Here is a 27,296-nt window from a genome sequence, read left to right on the forward strand (position 1 = left end):
GATTCGAATTCCAACCACCTGCCTCTAAAAACCCTATCGAAGCATGCATATATTATCTGTAGCGGCCCGTTATTGATTATTTCTAAGCGTTCATTGTTTTGTTGGCAACAGCATGACACACATAATTCTGTCAAAACATAAATGCTGTATTAAATTTTATTCTTTGTAGTTTGTTAATGTCAAAACAGAAGGTGAGTGCAACATTTGTTTGTCTACATAATAAATTTTTCACTAAAAACGTTTATAGGATGTGGGTAAAATATCCAGCACAAGAAAATCGTCTACTATTGCGTCTAAATCGAGTACAAGTGTTAGAGATGGAAGTACAGAGAGAAAAAGGGCTGAGAAAGTGGAAATACCGATCAAAAAAAAGATAATCTCATCGTCTTTGACAAACGTAAGGAAAAAATTGTCAGAGAGCGATAAACCAAATAAATCTGCATCTGAACCTATGACATCGTCCAGCTCCCCTGAAAAACCAGTAGATATGAAGTTATTGAGTAGCAAGAAGCGAAATAAACCAGAAGTGCCTGTAACACCTAAAAGTAGTAGGGTATCCAAAACCCAATTTTTTCCTAGTAAAAATATGTACTCACATGCACTCAGTTTAAAAAGTTCACCAATTTCTAAAATAAGTGATAAGACTAGCAATAAATCTAAACAAGGTGATAGTTTTGCGTCGGGTAAAACTAATAGTGTCAAAAAAATAAGTTCGTCCTACGAGTTACCAACGAGAAATTCAACAAGAATAGTTACGAAAAAAAGTGAAACGGAGAATAAACTACTCTCCTCAAAGAAATCGAAACCGACTGAAGAAATTTCTTTCAAGAGATCGACCTCATCGTTGAAACATGTGACATCTGAAATGAAATCCAAAATAGAAACTGGGCCAAATTCTTTGGAGTCTAACAACTCCGTGTATACATCACCAGATTCTAGTATTTTATCTGAAAGGCCTAGAACTGCCACTCTGAAAAGAGGAAGTATTGTCAACACAAATATTGTTGGACCAGAGGCTCCTATGATGAAAAAAATTGTTGACGGCCAATCTATCAGATCCAAGATGCCAAGCTCTTCATTAGCAATTTTAGATGACAATGAAGTGAAAGCGGATTCTAAACCGAGTCCAAAATCGGAAACTTCGGAAAATGATAATTATGAGGAGGACTTTGAATCATATGAATCTGACTTCGAACAATACTCTTCTTCAAGTTCCACTAATTTAGATAATATTACTGGAGAGACAAGCAGCATTACTACCAACAGTGATAGTGATACAGATGCTCCAGTAACATCAACACCGAAAAAAATCATTTCTATCGGCAGTGAAGAAGAACGGAAACTAGATTCAGGTCATTATGATATGTCTGATTATAATCATAAACATATGTTGGATAATATCAAGGAGTTTGTTGAGAAAGAAAATTCCACTTTAGTTGTAATGAATAACCCAGCCTCTTTGTCAGATGAAGGGTTTGAGGACCAAAAATCTTTACAGTTGATCAACTTCTTAGATGCAAAGAGAAAACATGAATATAGGAAGAGTATTGAAATGAAGCAAAAACGTGGTAAAGAAATACTAAGCATGATTAGATTACATTCTTTCACTTTTACGTTGTTTGATTTACCTCCCGTACCGTATGATGTTTTCATTAAGAATTATGGTGCAAGCAACACTGTACAATCTGCTTCACAAACTGGTGAAGATAATGTTGAAGAAGAAATTCAGACTGAAAAAATTATTACTTGCACTAAGTGGACACAAATCCCAATTTGTTTCAATAATGGCGATCCAGATGATCCAAACTATTGGAGTAACTATAAACAAGATTATTTAGGAGTTGGAGGAGATGAAGAATCGATTGAGAAGATAATTCAAAAACAGCTTTTTGATGATAATGCGTTGAACAAATTTTTAAAATCAGCAGGTGATCTCATTATAAGGATACAGGAAGAAGCGAGGATGAAAAGCACTGGAAATATTATGAAAAATCAGAAGCCTATTCCCTTCAGTGATGGTCATATTTTATTCAACACCAGTGACAGTATATTCGACGGTACTACTATAAAGTGCGTGTCTTTTTCCTGTGATACGAATAATAAAGTGATGACGGTTCATTTAAAGAGAAGTGAAGTACTTGCTAAGGGAAGTGTTCTAGCGATATGGAATATATGCAACTCTGAAGAACCGGAGATGGTTTATATATCTCATGGTACCATAACATGCTGTACTTTTGGAAAAGAAGAATTTGGATTAGTATTTGCGGGATTAGAAGATGGGTATGTCAGATCTCTGCTTTTTTAGTTCGGTAAATTGATAAAAATCATTTCTTAGGACATTGTCGATATGGGATACAAATAGGAATACACAAAAACTGTGTTTTTCCAATAATGTTCCTGTTCACTCTACGGATATTGGTTTTGGGCATCAATGCAAAATAGTTGCTTTACATCCTGTGAGAAATGATTCGAAAGAATATTTTCTTGAGAGGTCTTTGACAAATGAGGTAGGTCAGATTTCAATTTCGACAAATCTTTTGATCAGCAACATCATTTATAATGTTGATTAATTATGAACGTAGACATTCTCATATAACGCCCATATAACTTTGACAATCATAAAATAAGAATTGTGACATTTGAATGAAATTTGATTAGTACTTTCTTCTGATATTCATATTCTTCCTTCTCAGTTGACATATGACTCAATCTTGTTCTCTATTTCAGCTTTTTCGTTATTTCAATATAGTTTTGTCTTTTTGAGTTGTATCTATACAGATTTTCGCAAAAAAAATAGTGGACATTTTTCGAACGCAAACTATATATGGAATGATATTTACATTATTCTCATCTGAATTGAAATGTCGAGGAAAGTTAAAATGTCAAATGTTTATTAATGAAAATTCCTTTTGAGGAATCGAGTTAATTTTTGAATTTATAAATGTCATAAAATGCAATTTTTAGCTTTTCAGTGTGAAAAGGGTCAAAACTTCAAATCAATTTGAACAAAAAAATAGTCTGTTTCTGAAAATCAACCTTCATTGAATAATGATATTTGTAACTCACATATTTCAACTCATGTTTCAAACGATTACAATTTACTATCACATATTCAATTAATTTGAGGCTACTATGAATCAAGATTATTTCCAAATTTCACATATTATGGTTTGGTTTTATCTACATAAACTTCTTTCAACTCCATGTCTGTCTGTCTAAACGTAATAAACCCAAAAAATGAGCTAATTTACATATAATTTTCACACAAGGATGAAGTGAAAATACAAGTAAAGTGAGTAAAAATACTCAGTAACTGAGTATTTGTGTGGAGGATACCGCACTTTTCTTATGGAAAATGGAATGCCTACAAATTCTCCGGAATTTTGTCAAATTGCAGTCTTGACTTTTTTATCAAAATTGTCCATGGTTCGAAACTCAATTTATGAATAATTTTCGTGATACGGGGTTTTGAAGTTGAAATTTACTCATAAATATTTTGAAAATAGAATGAAAAAGTTCTAATTATTTTCAAAAAAATGTGTTTACTGAAATTTTTCTTGAAAACAATTGAATAAGTATTACATGTACTCTTTTCGAATTCTAAACTTGAAAAATATCTATATTTGAAGGCTAATAGTTGGGTGTTATATCTGCAATCATGAAAATTGTATCTTAAGATGCAGGATGATATGAACAAATATATTTTCGAAAAATCAACGTTATTTTTTACCCTTAGTTAGAGAGAGGGAGAGAACATTTTCTTTATTGTCGAAGAAATCAACATTCGTGATTGATGAAGCGTCTCTGAGAGTACATAATGCATTATGATTTGAAAGATATAAAAACACTATCAAATGAAATTCGTCGATTTAAAAGGAAAATTACCCCACTTTCATTAGTAGACTACCCTGTAGATGGCTGTGATGGATATCAACTGCAATTATATGCATTTATAATATCCAGTGTTGAATCAGCACAGTTTATGATTCCATTAAAATTTCCTCATCTCGTTTTTAAAATATGTTACAGAAACTAGTGATGGGCACATCTTATCTTTAACACCGCGTATTTCGAAAACTAGTTACATGATTTGACAAAATTCCCGAAAATTCCGAAAGACATTTTCCATAGGAGTGCGGTATCCTTTAGTGAAATGACCAGAGACCATCATAACGTCTCCATAGAATATTTTGGTTTCAAAATTTTGCAAAAATGGCATATACCACATCGCCAAAATTCTTGGAACCCCTTATGTTTGTCTAAATGAGACAGTATTATCATAAGTGAAGAAGTCTATCACAAAGTACATTTAATTTGGTTATGTAACCAACGCAAACTGGCTGAATTTAATTTTAACTGAACAAGGAAAGAAAATACAAACAAAAAATAGTGCATAATAAAATGATTACTAGAATATGAAATGTAGAAGAAAACCATTTTAGAGCGAAATCAAAAATGCATTAATATTTGCTGTGTCCTCTTCTGTTCTGTAATAAGGTGTTAACTCGCCTGTGCATGGAAACAATAAGGGCGTTAATGGTATCCATTGGGATGTTGTTCCACTTTTCTAGGGCCGCGAGTGTGAGTTCCGGGAGGGTGCTAGAAGGATTATTTCTGTTTGTGATTGCTCGTTTAACGAAATCCCACATATGCTCAATGGGATTCATGTCTGGTGAATTTGCTGGCCACGGTAATCTTTGACAAATCTCAACCTTTAGTGCATTTTGTACTCTTCTCGTGCGATGGGCCCTAGCATTGTCATCCATGAAAATGAAATTGGTTCCAGTGTCGTTTCGTAGAAGATGAATAATGAGTTCAATAATGTTCCGAACATATCTATCCCCCGTCTTGGTATCTGGAATGGGAATAAGCTGCGTACGACGACCATGCATATGCCTTCCCAAAATATTACTGATCTTCTTTTGTATGGAACAACTTCTCTAGCAAAATATGGTTTTTTTGTCTCATCCTGGCCCTGTTCAAACTCTGTGTCGCCGACTATCACCAACTAAACTAAATCTGGTTTCGTCCGAAAAAAGGACATTTTGCCACTGAGCTAGGAGGCAGTCTCTGTGTTCCTGTGCCCACTGTAAACGAGCGGCTACTAGAAAGTAGCCTGGGTACTCTTAATAGCCTTCTGTATTGCAAATTGGATCTAGCAAGTTTCCGCCGTATAGTAGTACTAGAAATTAATCGACCAAAAGTTCTTCTTAAATGAGTTCGGACTGCTGAGACTGTTATGGTTCGATTCCAACGTTATATCCTGCTAGATAAAGTCTTCTCTGCATAAGTTACCCTAGGACGCCAGTTCCACGTCTCCAGTCATCGCTGTTAGTTTAATACAAATGCACTATTCGTATCTGAAGCGCGGGGAAATCCTTAGTCTATCCGCGATTTGATGATTCGAAACCGTCATCATGCAAAGCTACTATTCTTGTTCTATGGAACACTGAAAATTTATTGCCAGGCATAATTGCATAGAAGAACTCAACAATCACTTAAACAACACGCTAAATCGATATGAAAAACTTCTTAAACAGTGAGATTTCGGAATTGTGTTCACCAAGAACGAGTTGGGAATTTCTGAGGTTATATATAGACAAATAATGGAAAAAGAAACTAAAATCCCAACAATACAACTCAAACATCCCCAATAAATTTGGAGTCGCAATCTGGTCAAATACCCTAATGAACACATATACACCAACAAGGTGGCGTTCCAGTGCTGATAAAACCATAAATGAAGTGTTTCCCGTGGCAGAGAAACTGAATTCACATGCATTGAGCATTAGTGCGGATTGCAGTAAATGTAATGTGGCCGATAATATTCCACATTGGTTAACAACATGTTGTTAAGCAAGGGGTATATGGGAGTGGAGTAGAAACAAACTAGTTAGCATATTATGGATTGACAACTATGTCAACGTCAAGATAGATAATACGTTGAATAGAAGAGTGTGGGTTTAGACAATCTGTGGAATTGTTTATTACACTTTATATGTTCATAAACACATAGGAGATTTTATTGATATGCTCAGAGCAGATAGGTGGCGTAAAATTATATATATATATATATATATATATATATAATATATATATATATATATAAAAGAATTCGTCCTTCAGTTGGAAGTAGTAGTTTCGTACAAAGCATCCTAGTAATTCCATGATTACTTGTAAGGATAATAGTTCAATTTTTTTTGTTTTTTTGGTTGTTGCTTGCATGTTATTTCATTGTAATTTCAGTGTTTTGCTCAATAAAATTGTTTTCTCAGCAAATCTTTTTGATTTTTTATAGATTTTTCCAGGGATTTCTAATCATTTTATATCATATTGACAATGCAAGTCCGAATTGATGAAATGCAACACGAAACATTGTCAACCACCTTCAAACAAACATTCTGTATTTTTCATTTGAGAAGAAATGAATATAACTTGTTTTCAGATATGCAGCTTAGACGAAAACGGAGAAATATTCTCTGGACAGTTATAGTAAAAAATGATGATATTTCTAGTGAACTGTCACATAATGTTTTCCTAGTGATGAACTCAACCGTATCACTGAAAACAGTTCACCCCATATTGGTGAATTGCAATGCACCGATTTCGTTGTAAACAGCATCAATCCAAATTTTGCTTTCATTTCAACCAATTACGGATTTATCGTTCATCATTTGGTCAAAGGTGGTAGAGCTATTGTGAAGAAATTTTTGTCAGGTGAGTAATAATTGCCAATTTAGACGAATTATATTTCAAGTTTAATCGACTCTTTATTATCGAGTTACATAATTTTTTTTATTTTCTAATCAAGTTCCCTTCTCCATAATTTATACAGGGTGATAGTTTAGAAAATCACAATGGCTATATCTGAGCAACCAAATAAAATATAAGAAATCGCTGAAAAAACTTTCATAATAGGAAGAGGGAAACAAAATGATGTAATAGCTAACTTGTTTCCTCTCACATCCTGGCCTCCTGCCACCCTAACTTCGTTTCTTAAATAGCATTCCCTTAATTGTGATACCTTATCCAAAAGCTCTTGAAAATGCTGTTCAATAGTATCTTACGGAGCTACATTTATTGTAGAAGGTTTTGGTTTATTGAATGAAGACAATTTATTCAAATTTGAATTTTATTTTCTATTATTTAGGAAATGATTGAAAACATTCTTGTTACCATAGTTGCATTAATATTAAGACTCTTAAATATTCAACGCCTGTACTATTTTTCTTTGTTTGTACCTGAAAAAAATTGACTCAGTTGATAAGTGAAAGTAACAAAAAAGGGATGCTTGAAATATTTGTTTTTGAGAGGTATTTTTGTATTGTATTTTTTACTTCAAGACGAGAAACTATTTCTTATTGTCTATACATTTGATTATTATCCGATACGCTGAACACGAGGAACCTAATTTTCATCTACAACAATGGTGTACAAAACAGCTGAACATGTCGAAATGAATTTCTTTTATGGTAGAGAAGATCAGTGTTTGTTATGAACAACTGAAGTATTTTACCAGAGGCACCCGGAGAGAAATGTAAGTCACATTTACATTCGCCAACTAGTAGCAACATTTCAAGAAACTGGTACTGTCACAAATAAAACAAAGGATCAACCAAGATGACTGGACGAATCAACGCAAATTGAAATATGCAGACAGTTTGCAATAAATCATACTTTCTCGACTCGTCAGGCAGCTACGGCAATTGGATCAAACCACGAATCTGCGAGGAAATTACTCAAATTACATAAATTTCATGCATATAAAATGCAAACCCTTTAACAACTTGGTGACGATGACACTTTTTATTTATGGGCACGCAAATAAACAAAACTGTCGTTACTGGAGTGACGAGAACCCACGACTATTTGGAGATGGTCAATGTTCGGGTTGGTATGCAATTATGGGTCCATTATTTAAATGACGAAATGTATTCCCACATGCTAAAAAGACCTATCGAAACTCGGACAGTTCATGATTCAGAGAATCAGAGAGACATACACGTCAATTTATTATTAGAATAAAATTGATTACATTCTCAGCAGGATGGGGCAACTCCTCATTATGAAGTTCCAGTTAGACAATGGTTAGTTATGAATTATGCTAATTAATGAATTGGAAAAAGATGTCCTATTGAATGGTCCCACAGATCCCCGGACCTATCTCCTCTTGATTTCTTTCTCCGGGGTCACCTGAAATCTATTGTTCTTCAGATGCAACCCGACTAAATAGAACAACTGTAGGAAAGAATAATCCAAGAGTGCAGAGTTCCACAGAAACATTTGCCAATATACGTCAAGAGTTTGAGAATATACTTTGTTATTGTCTTTATTGAGAATGGTATCATTTTGAACATTTCTCAAATTATTGATAGAAAATAAAATTTTAATTTAAATAAATAGTGTTTAATTTGATAAACTAAAAACTACTACATCGAATTTAGCTTTGTAGGGTACCATTAAAGAGCATTTCTTGAGAGCATTTCGATGAAGTTTCACATGTAGGGGGTTGCCATTTAGGACTATGAAGTTGAGATAGCTGAGAGGGAGGGGGTAAGTGAAAACAAGTTAGCTGTTACATTATTTTGGAAGTTGTTTTCAGCGATTTGTCATATTTAATTTGGTTGCTCAGATATAGCCATTGTAAGCTTTCGAATTGTCACCCTGTATATCGGAATGTGAATAGTTTTATTACAGATAAGTCCTAGGATTTTCCAGATTTAACATTTCAGTAATGATGAAAATGTGACACCCTGACCATACACATTTATGCGATGAAATAATCACATGTTTAGAAATATTCAGTGTTTGTTAGTATACCACTTTTTTTTCACTTATACACGTAAACGTGGCTGATCAAAAAATAAGGTGGATGTTCAAATTTCGTGGGCTACATACATACGATTAGCGATTCATTTTTTAATGTTGGTTCACTTGTCTCGAATATATATTCACAGTTTCAGCTGTTTAGCATGTTTGTTTTGTTATTTGTTTGAAAAATTAAGTTAAATGCTGGAAATATTCAAAATGATGACAGTGGCATACGGTGATTGTACCCTGTGTTACAAGCTTTTCACAGAAAGTCGAGATGTGAATGACGTCGCTTGCCCTGGACGCCCCAGCACATCAACAACTGATGAGAATGTTGGGAAAGAGAAGAAAATTGTTATGGAGATTCGTCGAATCACTATTAGAGAATTTGCTGTCGATGTCGACATATTGGTTGGCCCATGCCATGCAATATTTCTGTAAATTTTGGGCCTGAAGCGTGTGGCGGGCAGCGAAATTCGTTCTATAACGCTTTAGAATCGCTCTGGAATTGTTGAATGATGTCGTTGGCGATCCAGATTTACTCAAAAGGGTCATTTTTGGTGATGAATCATGGGTGTATGGTTATGACATCTGTTTGAATCTGTTTAAAATGTGTTTTTCCGTTAACCAGCTGTCGCACCCCTACGAACGACAACCCTCAGAATTCGAAACTTGTGCAAGCCAAGAATTAACGAGGTCTTACCTTTTAACGTGTGATTTCTAACACGGGTTGGACGATAGCAAGTGAAGATCGATCGTTCAGACTAGGGCTTGAACCACCGACCAACACGGCAGTCGATTCGAGTGAGTGAACAAATCACCCACGCCGAACCGCTTGGCTACCGACCGACATCAAAACCAAAGTCTGATCGTCCCAGGAGAAGCATACCCAGAGAGTCAAGACCAAGAGAAGCATGCGAAGTTCGATCAGATATCAAGGTTTTCTTCACTGCTTTTTCCATTACCGTGGTGTAGTGCATCAGTAATTCTTACCACATGGTCTTAAGGTCAATAAGGAGTATTATCTTGAGGTTATACGCATTGCGATAAGCAATACGAAGAAAACATTCGGTATTGTGGAAAAACAAATCTTGTCCTTTGCATCACGATAATGCACCTGCTCACGCTTCATAGGTTTTTCGTAGTTGTTTGGTCAAAAACAACACCGTACTCATTTGTTTGAAAGTGATTGACAATGTTTCATGGTAGAATTCACTAGTTCGTACTTCCACTGTCAAATATGATTCTAATAGTCATCACCCGAAGACGATTCTGGATGCTAACAATCGAAACTTCTTGAAGTAACGAAACATCAAAAACGAAAACAACGAACTATCGATTCCTGACGAATCAAATGCAAATACTTTCAACAAATATATTTGTGGAGAATCGCTCACCAATAAAATACCAAAAACGTCACGAAGACAAAATAGAACAAGGCTTTACCAAACTTTTTTTCTAACCCTGTAGACGAGAAGGAAATATTAACCATAATTCAAGAACCAGATTCCAAGAAAACTCCAGGTATAGATGGAATAAGCACAAAAGTGATCCAAGATATCTCAAATGAAATTCTGTCACTTCTTACTCACCTATAAATAACATATTTGCTACTAGCAAATGTCTGAGTGGTTTCAAGAAAGCCGTAATCACACCAATCTACAAAAATGAAGATGAAACTTTACTATCGAATTACAGACCCATATCAGTAATTACCTCTCTTGCAAAAATATTTGAAAAAGCACTCAAGAACAGAATAAATGACTTCTTAAACAAACATAAAATAATGTCTGATAAGCAATTTGGCTTTCGAGAGAAAATGTCAACAAACGATGCAATTGCCTACCTAACCAAAGAAGTATCCACGTCCTTAGATAAGAGTCAGCCCAATTTGTGCGTGTTCCTGGATTTGGCCAAGGCTCTTGACACGGTTAGCCATGAGGAGTTGTTACAAACTTTGGACGGTATAGGATTACGAGAAAAACCAAACAAACTACTCACTAGTTACCTTTCTGATAGAAGACAAGTAGTGAAAATTATCAATGTACTAAGTGAAGAAGGGGTGATCAACTACGGCGTACCCCAAGGTACAGTTTTTGGACCGATACTCTTATCTATTCATATAAATGACTCATTATTGTCGAATATGTCAACAGATTTCTTCTTTTCAATTTTTTGCTTATTTCATTTCTTTTTACTCTTTACTCGCTTCGCGACGATAAAAACTGAATCGCTGAGAGACCTCAAAGACATACCAAAAGTGCATATCAGAACTGCTTTGAGGATTTGAAGAAACCTCGGTACAAGGAGATTAAATTTGAGGAGGACTACTTCGAAAGAGACAAAATAAAAATGATGAATAAATAAACATTTTATAAGAAAAATGAAAATTCACCTTATCGGATCCTCGTTGCTACAAATTTTCAATGAGAGAAATTAATTTAATCTCGTAAATCTTTGTTTGTACAAAATCACCTGCCGAGATACACACTATATTTGATCGGTAAGATCAAATATATGTATATGTATCGACAACGTTCTGAATTTTTGCTCAAAAACGCTATGATATAATTCTCACTTGACTATGAGGAAAATGACCATTAAGTATCAGTAATGCAAACGAAGGAAGAATTTATTACCGTTGGAAGTTAGTGCTACTCTTGTCAAATGCAGTCAGAATTGAGGAAATCTATTGTATTGGGTAGATCCAGAAGTTTTGTCCATTTCAGCGTCATGCGTTAGACAATTTTGTACTCTATATAATGATGCTGTTCATCATTTTCTAAATTTGATGTTTCCCGAAGAGGTCGACCTACAGTAAACCAGGACGAGGATTTGAGGATAAAGATTGACCCATCACAAACGGTATGTGGGATGACGGAAGAACTGTGTGTCAGCTCCTATGCGGTTTTTGATACTTTGAAACGTATTGTGTCAATAAGCTCGAGAAGTAGGTGCCCCACGATTTGAACAATCGACAAACCAGATCAGACCATGGCTACTCTATGGTGATCAATGGCTGGTGTGATTCACTTTAACTTTCTGCAACCAGCCCAAGCATTACAGCAGAGTCATATTGTGAGAAAATCGACGAAATTATACCGAAAATTGTGTCAGCAGAAGTCGGCACTGGTCAACAGAATAAGTCCAATTTTCTATACGACAACGCCCGACCGCACGTTTAATAAATAATCGTCGGAAAATTAAACGAGTTGAGCGTCGAGAATATTCATATTAGTACCGCTATCAAAAATTTTAGTGAAAGTATCTGCTTTTGAAACTCATTGATACAGTTAATGTATGATTTTCACTATGAATGAGTTTTAATTTGGATTTTGATCAAGTATCGGCCAGTTCTATTCAATCTTCTTTTGACATATTAAATGACATACAAAAAAAAATTGAAAGCTTCAGATATATCGAATAATCGAAATAACTTGAGTATATGGGTAAAATTGTCCAGGAATTCACTAACAGTTGTTCCCAGAAAATGCCACATGAAAATTGATCTTCTATACAATCATTCCAAATACATTGATACTTAAAGTATTCATTTTAGTTGAGATATTCGATTCTAAAAATTTATGATAATCAATTAGTTTTGATTTATACTTTCCAGAAACGATTTCTAAAGCCAATTGTATGGACACATGCCCATTCACCCCAGATTATTTTCTCGCTGGTTATGAAAACGGAAATATACATCTCTATTCAAGAATGATAGAAACTCCTATTATGGTCCTCTCAGACAAAAAAAGCAGAATTCATGAATGCAGTATTGAACTCCTACAGTGGTCCAAAAATAAACCTTTTTTGATATACACCAAAGACAAACGAAATACAATACACATTTGGGATTTGAGCGAGAGTGACATGGTACCAATATATTCCATTCCAATCGGAAAGGAAATAACTTGCATGACATTGTCTCCTTCAACGAAACGTAGTGAAATTGAGAAATCTTACATGGTAAGTATAATATGGTAACGTACATTCGCACTCAAATATAGATAGATAGATAATATATTACCTTTTTGTGCCATTTCTACAATGTATAGGTTCGTCACATAGAATAAGAAATATTGTACAGTAAATAAAAATTGTATCACGCAAATATCAAGAAACAAAATACATTGTTACATCATATTAAAAGATTAGACTCATCAATTTTCATGTATGGTCCATATACTCATTCAGATCATAAAAACATCTATTCGAAAGAAATTTCTTCAATTCCACCTTGAACTTTTTTGGTGAAAGTTGCATTAGGTGATTTGGCAATAAATTATAGAGGTGAACACCTGCCCATTCTGGGGATTTTTTGTAGTAAGTGTGATTGAGTTTTGATTGATATAAGTGATGATTGTTTCGTGTTCTATACTGATGTATTTGAGCATTCGATGTAAGCTTTGTTTTGTTATTATGAACCAATATAAGTATTTAAATAGGTAAATGCAAGTGGTAGTCAGAATTTTATTTCTTTTAAAGGTTCCTCTACAAGACTCACCAAAATCTAAGTCGAATATTAATCTTATTATTCTCTTTTGTTGCCTGAAAGCACGCACCCATTCGTTGGCTTGACCCCAAGAGATAATATTGTAGCTAAGTGTAGAATACACCATGCCAAAGTAAACACTCATGAGTGAATGTCTGTCAAGAGTGTCTTTCAAGCCACAGACTGTGTTAATTTGTTCATTCCATTGAATGTTTGAATCTAAAACAGTTCCTAAAAATAGAGTTTGTTGGCTACATTTAACAGTATAAACATCAAATTCCATCACATCCATTGTGTCAACTCGTCTTTTGTGAACTCCATTATTTTTGTTTTTGAAATGTTCACCAATAGGTGATTAGCCAAACACCATCGGGAGAACTGTTCAATGACTTTTCTGATTTTCGAAATTATTTCCTCAGGAGTGCGTCCGCTGACCACAATCGTTGTGTCATCTGCATACATGAATAGCCTTCCCTCCTTTATATAGTTGGGAAGGTCATTCACATATAGCAGAAACAACAGGGGTCCAAGAACACTCCCCTGAGGAGTTCCAAGTTCTATTTCATATTTTTCAGAGGTATAGTCATCAATTTTCACTACCATTTGTCTTTCCCTTGTGAATGACATGAGCCAGTCGTTAATATGACCACGTATTCCAAGAGAATTTAACTTGATTTTTAAAATTTCATAGTTTAGGGTGTCAAAGGCTCGGGATAAGTCAAAGAAAATTCCATATACTAACTTATTGGCATCCATTTGGTCATAAATATATTGTACGAGTTCAGTAGTGGCTGTTTCCGTACTGAGGTCTTCGCGGAAGCCATATTGGCATATTGTCAATGATTTGAATTTAGCCAAGAAGTCATTTATTCGGATACACATGCCCTTTTCAAATATTTTTGAAATTGGATTCAAGATAGAGATACCCCTGTAGTTTTCAATACTTTCTGGATCACACCTCTTGAATATAGGAATGGTTTTGGAAATTTTTAGGACTGATGGAAATTTCCCACATTCTACAGAGAGGTTCAACAAATCAGCAATATAGGACGCTAGGAATTCATGGCAGTTTTTTAACAAAGACATTTGAACTTCATCTATGCTAGTGAATTTTTTATTTTTCATTTCCAAGATTATGTTTTTTATTTCTTTCTCATCAAAAGGCTGGAAAATGATTCTCTTCATGAAAATGTCTCAACAGTCAAACTTTTCAATGCGCTGAGGATGAGATAACTCATTAAAAAAGGTGATAGGGCCAAGATTCGAAATAATGAACATATAGTTTGAGATAAATTATTGAATACTGATGAAAGTTGATTCACAGTACATCTGACAACAGCGCCATTGTTGATATCAACGTTACTGATTTTCTGTTTTGATACAATATTGATCTTTGGATTTTCATGTCAGAAAAAATGATGGCTCCAAAAATAATTTGAACGTGTACTCAAACTTGAGAACTTCTGGAATAGATGTCCAAGTTGATTTTTGGACATCTTCTTCCCAAAAATTTATAGACACATTAATCATCTGAACATCACAACCCTCCACTCATTTGGTAAATTAGCTCATTTGGAAGTTTACGCTTCAACACTATTATTATACTACTCGAATAAATTTTCATGGACCGCCAGATCTAACAGATATACTAGCAAAACGGTAGTCAATCCTTTGATAAGTTTCACAAAAGTGAAATCGTTACGTCATGTGAACAATTGTTATATATACATTGGCTAAACAAGTTTCAGAATCAACTATTTAGCCTTAGCGAGTTAGTTCAGTTCATAACAATCACATGTTCGTGCACCTGCATCAAGTGGGTCTTATATCGTTATTGTGATCTGATATGGGTTATATTGGTGGTTTATGACAGGGTCATGGATACAACCTCTGTATATTGCATATGTCTGTTGTGTGAGAACAACATATTGGAAAAGACCAAAAAATCAAAGAGACAAGCCTACTGCAGCAGGCTTTTCTCTAAGCGGTGACAGAAGCCTTGTGAAGCAAAAATCATAACATGCCTAGAAGAGTTACTCGCCAGATTGGCGATCCGAACGTAATTAGTGAAATTGCTAGTTTGCAATATCGCGAAAAAACGAAAGACTGCCTCACACACATATTTTGACAGGGAACGACTAACGCCAATCACCATTTTCACATCAATCACCTCTATTGAAGCGTTTCGAAGGATTTTCTCTAATATTTTGGTATCTTCATAAAAAAACAATACAATCTTTTAACCCATATTTTCCCTTCTTGGCGTGGAAATTTCTGATTCCCTTTCTTGGTGCTCATTTATGCTATACAAAGAACCTACCTGCATACAATATTGAATAGCATCGGCAGAAAAAACTGAAAGGATAAGGATGAAATACATTGGTAATCCTACTAATCCTACTCCTACTTATAATATAAATGCGTAAAGTTTGTGAGGATGGGTGACTGTAATATATGTATTTACGTTTATTACTTCTTCACGTCTAAATAGCTTAAGGAATTCAATTATTCCAGGTCATAATCTATAGATAGATTATGACCTGGAATAACCCATAAGGTAGTTTCCCACGGTAACGCGGGTATAACAGTGGGGAATAGCTAGAATTTTTATAAGAATTTGACAGATATTCTAAAATGTGCATTATAAAAAAGGTATCCAATTTATTTGTATTTATGGCTCAGTATTTTGCATATAGTGGCTATCACATAATGATATATGCTACCGGGGACTTTTATTTAGAACTATTTGAGATAAACAATCTTATGGTACATTATCTTAATGTAACTCCAACGGTATAGGTAGGGCACGCACATATAGCCCTCAGGGAGCAAAACTTACACAAAACCTTTGTTAATTGTAACTTGTATGTTATTTTGATATATAAGCTGCATTTATGTGAAGTTTCATCTAAATCTGTTCAGTCGTTTAGGCGTGAAAGAGCCACAAACATACATACATACATACATTTATCCATCTCCACAAACTTTCACATTTATAATATTGTTATAGATTAGTATACATAGGCTGAAAAGCTGCACAACTAGTTGCATTCCATAATTCAATTATTTTATCACTAGCGTTTGTATCAAAACTTCAATCATTCAGACAGATTTATTTATTTACAGATGATTGGCACGAAAGACGGATCATTATTTTTACATCTACTGAATGAAGAACATGGTCAGCAATCCAAACAAATATATGAAGAACACGTCAGGACGTTTTTGAATTATGTTAACAGATTATAATATAAATGTTTGTCTAATCTTAATTCCCGTGGTTTCATCACTCATTCCATGTGTGTCAGTTGATTATTTTACTACAATTCAAAAATGCATGGGCATAGTGTGTGAAAGAAGAATCATGAAAGTTGGTGATCAATGAAATACCGAACACCCTCGAAAAAGGTGGTATACTGTCATGAACCTGCAAACAATGTAATAATCACAACTAAAAACCATGCAATAAGTATGGCAACAAAGTCTGAAAAACGTCAGTGATCCAACATCAGACAGCGCTCTTTTGAGGTATAAATGCATTGTTGTACTCGTTTCTCAAAGGACAAGCCCGAGTGAGTGAAAATAATTCCCCCTTTGACGAAGACGCCAATCATAGGATCGACAAAAGACTCAGTACACGAATATTAAAAATGAACGAGTCTTTTCTGAAGACGGTCTGTTGCAATGCCAATTCTCGACATATACCACCGAACAAGATTCGTCTTCTGTCTTTCACTGCAGGGCAACTAGATTTAATCAGACCCCAAAATGTGTGTTCGAACACCAGACAACGCTAACCCCCATCAGTGGTATTAGGCTGAATCAGGAATGCTTTACTGGACTCAACTGTTCTTAAAGAGCTATCATTGGAACGTGACATCTGTCTCCCACAGAAGTGAAATACAGAAGACGAATCTCATTGCAGCAGACTGCCTTAGACAGCCTCGTTCATTTTTAATATTCGTGAATTGAGTCTTCTGTCGATTCCATAGATGGCGTCTCCATAAGCAAAGATGAAATCGTCTTTTCATTGTGATTTATAGTGAGAGATATTATTTCAGTAGTAACCTTGTGAAATAATTAATGTAGGAAAAACTGATATATTACTTGGTGAGAATCAAAACACTATTCATAAATTACAAAATATAGATTTTATTTTCAATGCGCGTTTCACCACACAGCGGCATCCTCAGTTGGACTGTTCCACTGGAGGTTTTCTTGTCAAGTTAATTTTTCAGAAGAAATGCAAGATCTACACATATTTGTATAGAGTTGATTTTTTGAAATTAATTACTTTCATTTATTCCTTTGGAAGATTCTCAGATTTGCTTGTATAAAGATGGAGAAGTGGAAAGGCAAAACATTCCGAGGTTTCAGACCGCGCTTGTTTAATGTTTTTAGTGCATCTACAATAAACAGTTGGTGTTTCAGATACCTCATCATATGTGATGGAATTGGCCGATAGTTGGGAAAAATCTATAACACTCCATTGTGAAATTTTCACTGGACAGATAAATAACTGCAACATGTGTTACACGTGTTCGAAATACCTCGTCATTCAAGTTTATCAATTTACTATTATCTTCTGAGAAACAGGGTTCAATAACGCTAACTCATTAGATTTCGTTCAAATTGCTAAGAGATAAACACCCTTGTATAATTTTAGAATCATAAAGATATATCTAAATCAACTACTCCATATATGTATAAGCAGATGCCTAACATTTTCAGGGGTTCAGTTTTTTACAGGGTGTTTCAATTTCGATCTTCACCATTGGGATCTCGAAAACTATGAGAAATACGAAGATGAGCCGCTGAGAAAGTTTTGAAATTCCGAGTATATCCGGAGATGTCCGGAAAAAACAAATTTCGCAAAATGGTTTTTATTTTTTCTGGCTTTATTTTTCGAAGGATTCTAAAATGAATTGCATTTCCATGTTGCCATTTTTTCCCTGCCACATAATGGTGTTTTCAAATTTGCTATCCGACATTTCGTCTTCCGGCCACCATCATCAACTTTTTTTTTATAGGCGCTACATTGGATTCTTTCTGTTTTGAAGAGAATCAGATTTTACCTTTTCAATGATGTACCTATCAGAAGTTATCATTCTTTTTCGAAAAATTCGAGATATTGAAAAACAATTATTCTTATCATAATAGGTTTTGACTTTGATGTTTCTAAAACTGACTTTCAATATGTTACACTCAATGACATTTTGTTATTGTACAAGTCATTGAATTTTTGGCGAAAAATGGCTTTCACGAATGAAGAAAAAAGTTATGATACAAATTTATTACAAATACGATAGAAACAGTGTTAGGACATCGGAAATGTAAAGAGATATATATCCCGAAAGACGACAACAACCAAAATCTGATAAATGAGGTGTGTATGAGGTAAATTAAACATTGTGTCATTTTCAATGGAAATAGAACTTTGAACAAATAACAATAATAAACTGAAATGTAAAGACAATTGTAAATCACAGGAATTGCTCAAAATGCTGGCCTTGTTCATGATTACATAACTGTGCCCTTCTTCGAATATTATTCACAGCAATGCTGTGTTGAAGGTCCTCAATGTTTTTATATTCCCTCTGACTTTAAACTCTATTTTTCAGTGTACCCCATAAGAATGCATCCATAACACTTAAGTCTGGAGACCTTGCTGGCCACTTCACCGGCCTATTATTCTCTATCCATTTATCACCAAACCTTTCAGTCAGGTAATTAGATATTCGGTGGGTAGTGTACGGTGGAACACCATCATGTTGAAACCAGATGTTTTTATAGTTAGCCAAAGGTAGATCATCCAAATAGTCTTCGAAAATCGACATTGAAAACTGTTGATAGGTTTCTCCATCCAGAATAAATGTCAAATAAATGAGGATCCAAAATTCTATCTTTGTAAATTCCTGCCCACATGTTAATACTAAATCGCACTTGATGTCGAATTTCTCGGAACTTCCTGGGGTTGTTTATGCACAATTCGTAAAAGTGCTTCCATCTGTCCAATTTACATTTTCAAGGAAAACAAGAATCTGGTTTTCTTATTGGCCATTTACAAAATTCTAATCGCCTTTTGGGATCACCTGGATGCATTTTTTGAGTTATGTGTATTTTGTAACATTTTAAAGCGCTTGTTTTGAATTGTCTCCATGCACTTGTATGACAAATATTCATTTAGGAGGAAATATGACGTGTAGATTTCTCCGGTTCGTGTTTATCTGCCAATTATTAATTTTTATTGAAAAGGACACAATGTCTAACTTACCTAATACATACCTCATTTATCAAATTTTCTTCAGTTTCCTGATCCATTCTGTCTCCGTATTTTTTCCTCGGCTTTTCAAATGAACCAAACTCGGTGAAACTTTGATCTAATAACTTGAACATAGTTCGATGTGGTAGTCGTCTTTCGGGATACAAGTTTAAATACATTTCCGATGTCCTAACACTGTTTCTATCGTATTTGTAATAAATTTGTATCATAACTTTTTTCTTCATTCGTGATAGCCATTTTTCGACAAAAATTCAATGACTTGTACAATAACGAAATGTCATTGAGGGTAACAAATTGAGAGTCAAATTAAGAAACATAAAAGTCAAACCCTATTATGATAAGATTTTTTTTTCCAATATCTCCAATTTTTCGAAACAGAATGATTACTAATGATACATCATTGAGAAGTTCAAATCTGATTCTATTGAAAACAGAAAGAATACAATATAGCGCCCATAAAAAAAAGTTGATGATGGTGGCCGGAAGACGAAACATCGGATAGCAAATCTGAAAACAACAGTGTAGCATGGAAAAAGTGGCAATGTGGAAATGCAATATATTCTCGAATCCTTCGAAAAATAAAGCCAGAAAAAATTAAAAGCATATTCCGAAATTTTTGTTTATTCCGGATATACTCGGAATTTCAGAACTTTCTCAACGGCATATTGTTAGTCATGTAAATGCGCAACTCCTGCCCAATACAACCATCTTCGTATCTCTCATAGTCTTCGAGATCCCAATGGGTAGGATCGAATTTGAAGCACCCTGTATAGCATAACTCGGAATGAAACTCATCTGAATAGTTACCACAATCAATTATCTTTTAAGATGAGGCTCAATGGAAATGGCTTCACCAATATTCGAAAGACTACGAATATTGATATGGAAAATAAAAAAATAATTAATTTCAATCAGGTGAGTCAACACAATAGTCATCTTTGTCGCGCAATTGTCGCCGGTGAAAAAGACGAAGAAGCTCCTTCGGGTCATAATAATTCGATTTTCAACACTTCGGGGAGATTTTGTAGTTCAATGTTAATTTCTAAGGATGCGTGAATGATTGGAGGACTGTTGCTTCAGGAAATTTGTCACTCTATAATGATTTCAGTTCATCTGCAGTTATGTTGGGATGACACTTGTAAATGTTTAAAATTCATGTTGAGTCAGTGCTTTTATTTTGTGGTGATTTTTCAGTCCCAATTGACCAAGGATATCTTGTAACATTTTCTATGAAGGAAAAACACGTTTTATGCACGTGAACTCTTGAACGGATGATGTGGATATAACGGATATAACAATCGTCAGTGGCAATTTCAGTTACACAACGTAAAATACAATGTAAATAAAAGTAAAATTTTGAATAGATGGAAAGAATGATACATACCTGTATACAAGTAAAAGAAAATGGCACAATAGATAATTGGAACACAATAAAATATATAATATAAATATAACGATGTAGTGTGCGGTTTCCTAATTGAAATGATAGTACCTAATCATGTAGGTACATGGAATTCAAGTATTTTTTCTGTCAATAAAATCGGAAACTAATATCCTAGGTTGAAAAAGAAATTAATACTCTCATTTTTTTTAAACAAGTGAATTATTCGGAAAGTACGAATCTCCTCAGGAATAGTATTATACAGTTTCAGAGCCAGCTAAGTATGAGAGTGTTGGAAAATTGACTTTTGTATCTGGGGAATGACATGATAATTTTTTCTGCGGGTGTTGTGCAAGTGAGTCGGTAGAGCAAAATTTCTGTTCATATGGTAATGGATGATAATATTATAATAAAGGAGCTGGCGAATATCAAAAACTTTTGCATCGTTGGTTAGAGTTTCAGTTGAATAATGAGGCGGTTTGGACAATATTAATTTCAGTAACTTGTTTTGGAGCACCTCAAGAGGCCGAAGGTGCGTATGGTAGGTTCCTCCCCAACAAGTGATTCCGTAGCTCAGGTGACTCGCTACAAGTGCATGGTACAAAATTTTGAAGTTAGAGTTCGTTAATATTTTCACCAAAAATTCAAATTTAAAAGGTATGCAACGTAACTTATTACAAATATACTGAATATGAACATCCTATTTAGGATGTGAATCTATTATTACTCCTAAGTATTTCACTTTAACTTCGGGAAGTATTACATATTAGTAGTTGTTTACAGCTGATTCTCGGCCTCCCCCCATTTTACAGCTGATTCTCGGCCTCCCCCCAGTTTACAGCTGATTCTCGGCCTCCCCCCACCACTATGACGTCACGTGGGGTGGATGACCTAGACCGGCTCATGTGACCCTGAGAAATATGTCTGGTGCATGCCACCTTGAAAAATATGTATGGTGCATATGACTTTGAAAAATATGTCTGGTGCATAGGTGGTATGTGTACATCACAGATTACAGCCGGTTCTGGGCCTCCCCCCACCACTATGACGTATCAATTGCTTTTTTTTGTTGTTATTTAGTAACATCAAGGCGATGTGACCTTGAAGGGTCTGGTGCATGGATCGTTCAGAATTTTTTTCATATGAAATTTTGTGTGTGTGTGTGTGACATAGTGACGTAATTACATTTGATTGGTGTGTGTGTGTGAGAATGCACGGTACAGGGTTTCATCATGTGCTTGTCTATGTACAAACATACGTCTGCATACTTCGAAGATCCTTCAAGTAATAAATGTTCCATCGATGTGAGCCCGCCAAGTTAGTAGTGGTGTGACGTCACAGCATCCACCGTTCAACGGTAAGAGAGCGAGATGTTCACTCCACGACGTACGGCTGAGTAATGCGTATTCATCGGTGTGCCCTCACCGGTGTGCAGTGAAAGCTGTGACGTAACGCATCGCTCTAGCCTCGCTATCGATGGTGACACGCAGACGGCCGAGGACTGTGCTAACGTCTGCCCTCTCCGAGAGCGCGACGATCACTGCCTGTTGTTGGTATCGACATTCAGTTGGGAGGTGGGCTTGGCTGTGACGTCAGGCATCTCTAGTGGGTAGCGAAGTAGGGTGAACTGAAGAGAGTTAAATAACGTGCATTTGTATAGATAATATTGTAGAATCTCGTGAAGTAATAATCTGAAAATTATCAACTTGAGCTGTGCTCAAGGGCGAATTGGGCGAATTGGATACATATAACAATTGACAGAAATTCTCTCTATTATAGCAAAATTTGATCTCATATTTTCGCTTTGAAACCTCATTGAACTATTGAGGCCCGCGTCGGACTGCAAAGTTAAAGGTTATAAAATAATTGGAGATAAGTAATGAGAAGAGTTCATTGCATGTATTCAAATGATTCAACATGAAACAAACCAATGAAGCACAAGTGATAAGAAATGAGAGTTCAGAGAGTGGATTCTTGTTGCTTGTAACTATCCAATGGAATTTAAGATCTGAATCTTGTGCAATGTTATATTTATGATGACGAATGAAAGAACAGTTATTATTTAGGTCTATTTTATGTTTCTTCGATTGACGACTTGTTTATTTTGTGGAAATTCATGTTCACTGAGGATACACTACAAAAACACACTTTTGTCTATTTTCCACTATATTACATTTAAATGTAACCAGTTAGTTTTGAAAATGGTATAATAGCCGAAACCGGTCAACAATGAAGAAATATAGTGGAAAATTGACAAAAGTGTGTTTTTGTAGTGTATCCTCTATTTTATGTACGGAAAACACTGAAGAGAGTGAAATTGAATTACAGAATACATATTCGGAAGAGAAATAAATATAGTAGGATTTGGAAAAATCTTGAGGTTTGGTTAGAATTTAAAAATTGTCGAAAGAGACAACTGCTTTGATGAGCCGATTTTCTATAGTTTGTGCCTGTATTTCTTGGTCCCGTATGACAAAAACTTGTCGATTTTGATATTGCACGTAGCTTCTGCATTCCGTTTCGACCTTCACAGCATATGACATCAGCGTAACTATAACTGAAAAGTAGGATGTGCCATCACTTTGATCGAAAATAAATCCATTCACCTGTCATTGCCAGATTTACCCGGCAAGTTTGATTTGACTTTGAAATAAATGCAAGGTTATTATCTGCCCCAAAACAGATGCGTAGACTCAAAACATAACATTTTACAGGAGAACAGACTGACATTTCCCACGCATATGCATGTCTAACATGAACTAGGTACCGCATACTTGATGATGATTCAAAATGCTACACTATATTTTTTCTTGAAATATGATTACATTACAATTTGAACCAACATAGTGGATAATATTGACGTAACTTCAACTGAAACGTGGGTACCGCCTCACTTTGGTCTCTTTTTTTCCACACATTGGCAAATCTGATGGTGAAGTTTGGTTTAACCTTGAAACTAAATACTAGGATTTTCTCGAGGGTCGAGTTTTCATGTATGCCGATGACATAACATTGTGACGTCCCCAGATCTGAATGAAATTGAAAATGAAACGAAACTAGTAATCAATGAATTCGAATGTTGGTGTAGAAACAATCATTTAATAAATAATGGAAATAAAACACATTTATCCAGTTCTCAAGTAAGTATCAGCGCCCTTTCCAAATAAATCTAAGTTTCGAAACTGAATTGTCTTTCAATAATCACATCGAATACTTGTGCACTTCTCTGAAAAACGTATTTTGCCTTCCTAACAATGAAATTAAATTTTTTGAGACATAATCTCTTGGATATATACTATGGTCTAGTGTATTCTAAGCTTAATATAAATATTACCATTTGGGGACACTCATAAGAAATAAATAGAATCTTTATAAGGCAAAAACGCTTCATTAGAATAATTTTTGATCTCAAATACAGAGAATCTTGTAAGAAAACATTCCAAGACACAAATTTTTTTCACATTACCATGCATTTATCGTTACAAAATATTAAGCTACGTTCATGTACATTCCCATTTGCTAACAAGAAATGAGGAAATTCACTGTCATTAAACGAGACGGAGAAACGATTTCCATCAGGAAAAAATTAACCATAATGAAAAAAATTTTCTCATATTCAAGAAAAAAGTCAAAGACTTTTTGGTAACAAGTTGTTTTTACTTCCTGATGTGCTGATATAAGTGCTATAACAATGTGTAACATGTGTGTAACATGTGTTGATATAAGTGCTATAAGATAAAATATCTTTTGTAAAATGTGACGTGTCATATATACATTCATGTATCAAAAATGATGACTAAAATTCGACTTTGACTTCTCCGTCAATGTCATGCTAGACGGAGATTTGTAGACATGTAGTGTCAACACTTGACATTTTACAGGAGAACAGACTGATATTTCTCACATATATGCATGCCCTACATGAACTTCCGCATACTTAAAAATGATGTAATAATTTAAAATGTCATACTACGTTTTTCTTTTCGAAACATGACTGATTACAAATCTGAAGCCATACAGTAAATGATTATGATATGATTTCCACTGAAAAGCAGGTTTGTTCTCACTTTGGTCGGTTTCTCCCCCACCATGTCAAGATCTGACAGAGCAGTTTAATTCACTGTCATTAAACGAGACGGAGACACGATTTCCATCAGGAAAAAATAAACCATAATGAAAGAAATTTTCTCATATTCAAGAAAAAAGTCAAAGACTTTTTGGTAACGAGTTGTTTTTATTTCCAGATAGAGTTTGTAAATAATATTTTTGTGTAACATGTGCTGTTATTGATATAAGTGCTATAAGATAAAATATCTTTTGTAAAATGTGACGTGTCATATATACATTCATGCATCAAAAATGATGACTAAAATTTGACTTTGACTTCTCCGTCAATGTCATGCTAGACGGAGATTTGTAGACATGTAGTGCATGCCCTACATGAACTTCCGCATGCTTAAAAATGATGTAATAATTTAAAATGTCACACTACGTTTTTCTTTTCTAAACATGATTGATTACAAATCTGAAGCCATACAGTAGATGATTTTGATATGATTTCCACTGAAAAACAGGTTTATTCTCACTTTGGTCTGTTTCTCCCCCACCATGTCAAGATCTGACAGAGCAGTTTGGTTTGAGCTTGAAACTGAACGCCCAGGTTATGCTAGACGGAGATTTGCGGAGTTTCTAAAAGATATGCGTAGGGTCATGCCATTTTGCAATAGAATAGATTGATATTTCTCACACATGCATATGCTCGCCTAACAAGAACTTTCACGTATTGCAGTACAATCTAATCATTTGAAATTCAACACTATATTGCAGTATCTGACGGTGGAGTGTGGTTTGACTGTGAAAATGAATACAAAGTTCATTCTTAACGAAAATCATGCTAAACGGGGTTTGGAAGTTCTTCAAAACAATGTATATAGTCACAACACACCATTTTGCAGCGAAAAAGACATATTTTTCCCACCTAAATATATTCTCGACATGAACTTTTACATGTCGCATTACACATGTTTCAATTTGAAATGTATTACTATCTTCTTCTTAAAACCCAATATTATCCAAGATTCAAGCCAATATACCATATGACGTAAGCGTGTATTCAACTGAAAAGGAGGTATTTCCACACTTCAACCTGACAACTGATTCCTCCCCTCCACCATTTCATGATCTGACCTTGAAGTTGAGTTTGATCTTCAACTTGACTACGTGGTCATTTTCTGTCGATGTCCTGCTATACTGGTTTGTGAGTCCCCAAATATTACATAATGCACACATTTTTCGTACATACACACGCATGCTTCACACCATGCATGCTTATGTTTATGTTGTAGTATATTTCTCGAGAGAATTTATATGGTTGAAGCTGCGATGATTCTGCAACCGTGTTAGGAATCACACGTTAAAAGGTAAGACCTCGTTATTCCTTAGCTCGCAACTTCTCAACTTCTGAGAGTTGTCGTTCGTATGGGGGCGACAGCTGATTAACGGAAAAACAGACTTTAAACAGAAACAGAACATTTACTTGCTGCATGATAAAGATACAGTAATGCAACGTGTCGCTATCGAATTGGGTACTGTAATAGCGTGATCAACATTTTTGTCAAAATTTTTAGTGTTGTTCCTATGAATATAGTGTTTCAGACTAACATATCATCATAGAAATTCAGTTTTCTGATATACTATGATTGAGACATGTGTCTCAATAGCAGATTTTATTCATATTCATATTTGGTCACATTATTTCTAACGCAAAGTTTTCCCCGCTAGGTAGTGCTGTTTCTAATTTACTGTTCGAGGAATATTTTCTGGCTCTCCATTTCGGTCAATCAGTTATTGTTGAACCTGCTTCTGCATTTTGAAAAATGTTTGCTGATTTGATGAAATATATCGCATCTATCTTGAGCCTCATAATAGATGAATACAAGGATAGACTTGAAGAGTGTTATAAGGCTTCTAAACGAATAAAAAAAGATCTGAAAAATACTACTACTATGGGTGGGAAACAAAATCTACTAGCATTCTTAATCAGATGAATTTTTAGATGAAGAAAGGAGCAGGCCTGATTAGCCGGAAAGAGACATCCTCTAATCGAGTACATCGGCTTTTAATTCGCGTACTAAAGTGATTAGTAATCCCAAGCATAAGAACCCTACCTCATTTTTGATCGACTATAAGACCCTTTTTGTGAGTATAATTCAAAATGCATTGGAAAATGATGCATTTTTAAAGGATAATATGGTGGAGAATTTGAGGTTGTCAAAGGCGATCGAATCTTCAACGAATATAAGTATTTCTCAATATCTAACGCATCC

The 27,296-nt window shown here is 34.9% G+C and overlaps 1 protein-coding gene across 1 annotated transcript; it reads left to right on the forward strand.

The window, feature by feature from the left end:
* The first annotated feature begins 46 nt into the window (after positions 1–46).
* On the forward strand, positions 47–16,578 carry LOC111506441 (uncharacterized). Its single transcript, XM_074186787.1, has 6 exons — positions 47–191; positions 248–2,280; positions 2,336–2,507; positions 6,534–6,717; positions 12,431–12,780; positions 16,433–16,578. The coding sequence occupies exons 1-6, from the start codon at positions 177–179 to the stop codon at positions 16,553–16,555; spliced, it is 2,877 nt and encodes a 958-aa protein (XP_074042888.1). The 5' UTR covers positions 47–176; the 3' UTR covers positions 16,556–16,578.
* The last annotated feature ends 10,718 nt before the right edge of the window (positions 16,579–27,296 follow it).

Source organism: Leptinotarsa decemlineata, unplaced genomic scaffold, assembly GCF_025532065.1.
Source record: "Leptinotarsa decemlineata unplaced genomic scaffold, Ldec_3_MD MMD2_P_RNA_scaffold_5, whole genome shotgun sequence".
Lineage (NCBI taxonomy): Eukaryota > Metazoa > Arthropoda > Insecta > Coleoptera > Chrysomelidae > Leptinotarsa > Leptinotarsa decemlineata.

Bases quoted from the DNA above. Each gene is read 5' to 3' on its own strand.
- LOC111506441 (XM_074186787.1), top strand. The intron at 6,718-12,430 runs GTGAGTAATAAT...TATACTTTCCAG, and splicing joins TGTGAAGAAATTTTTGTCAG to AAACGATTTCTAAAGCCAAT. The intron at 12,781-16,432 runs GTAAGTATAATA...ATTTATTTACAG, and splicing joins AAATTGAGAAATCTTACATG to ATGATTGGCACGAAAGACGG.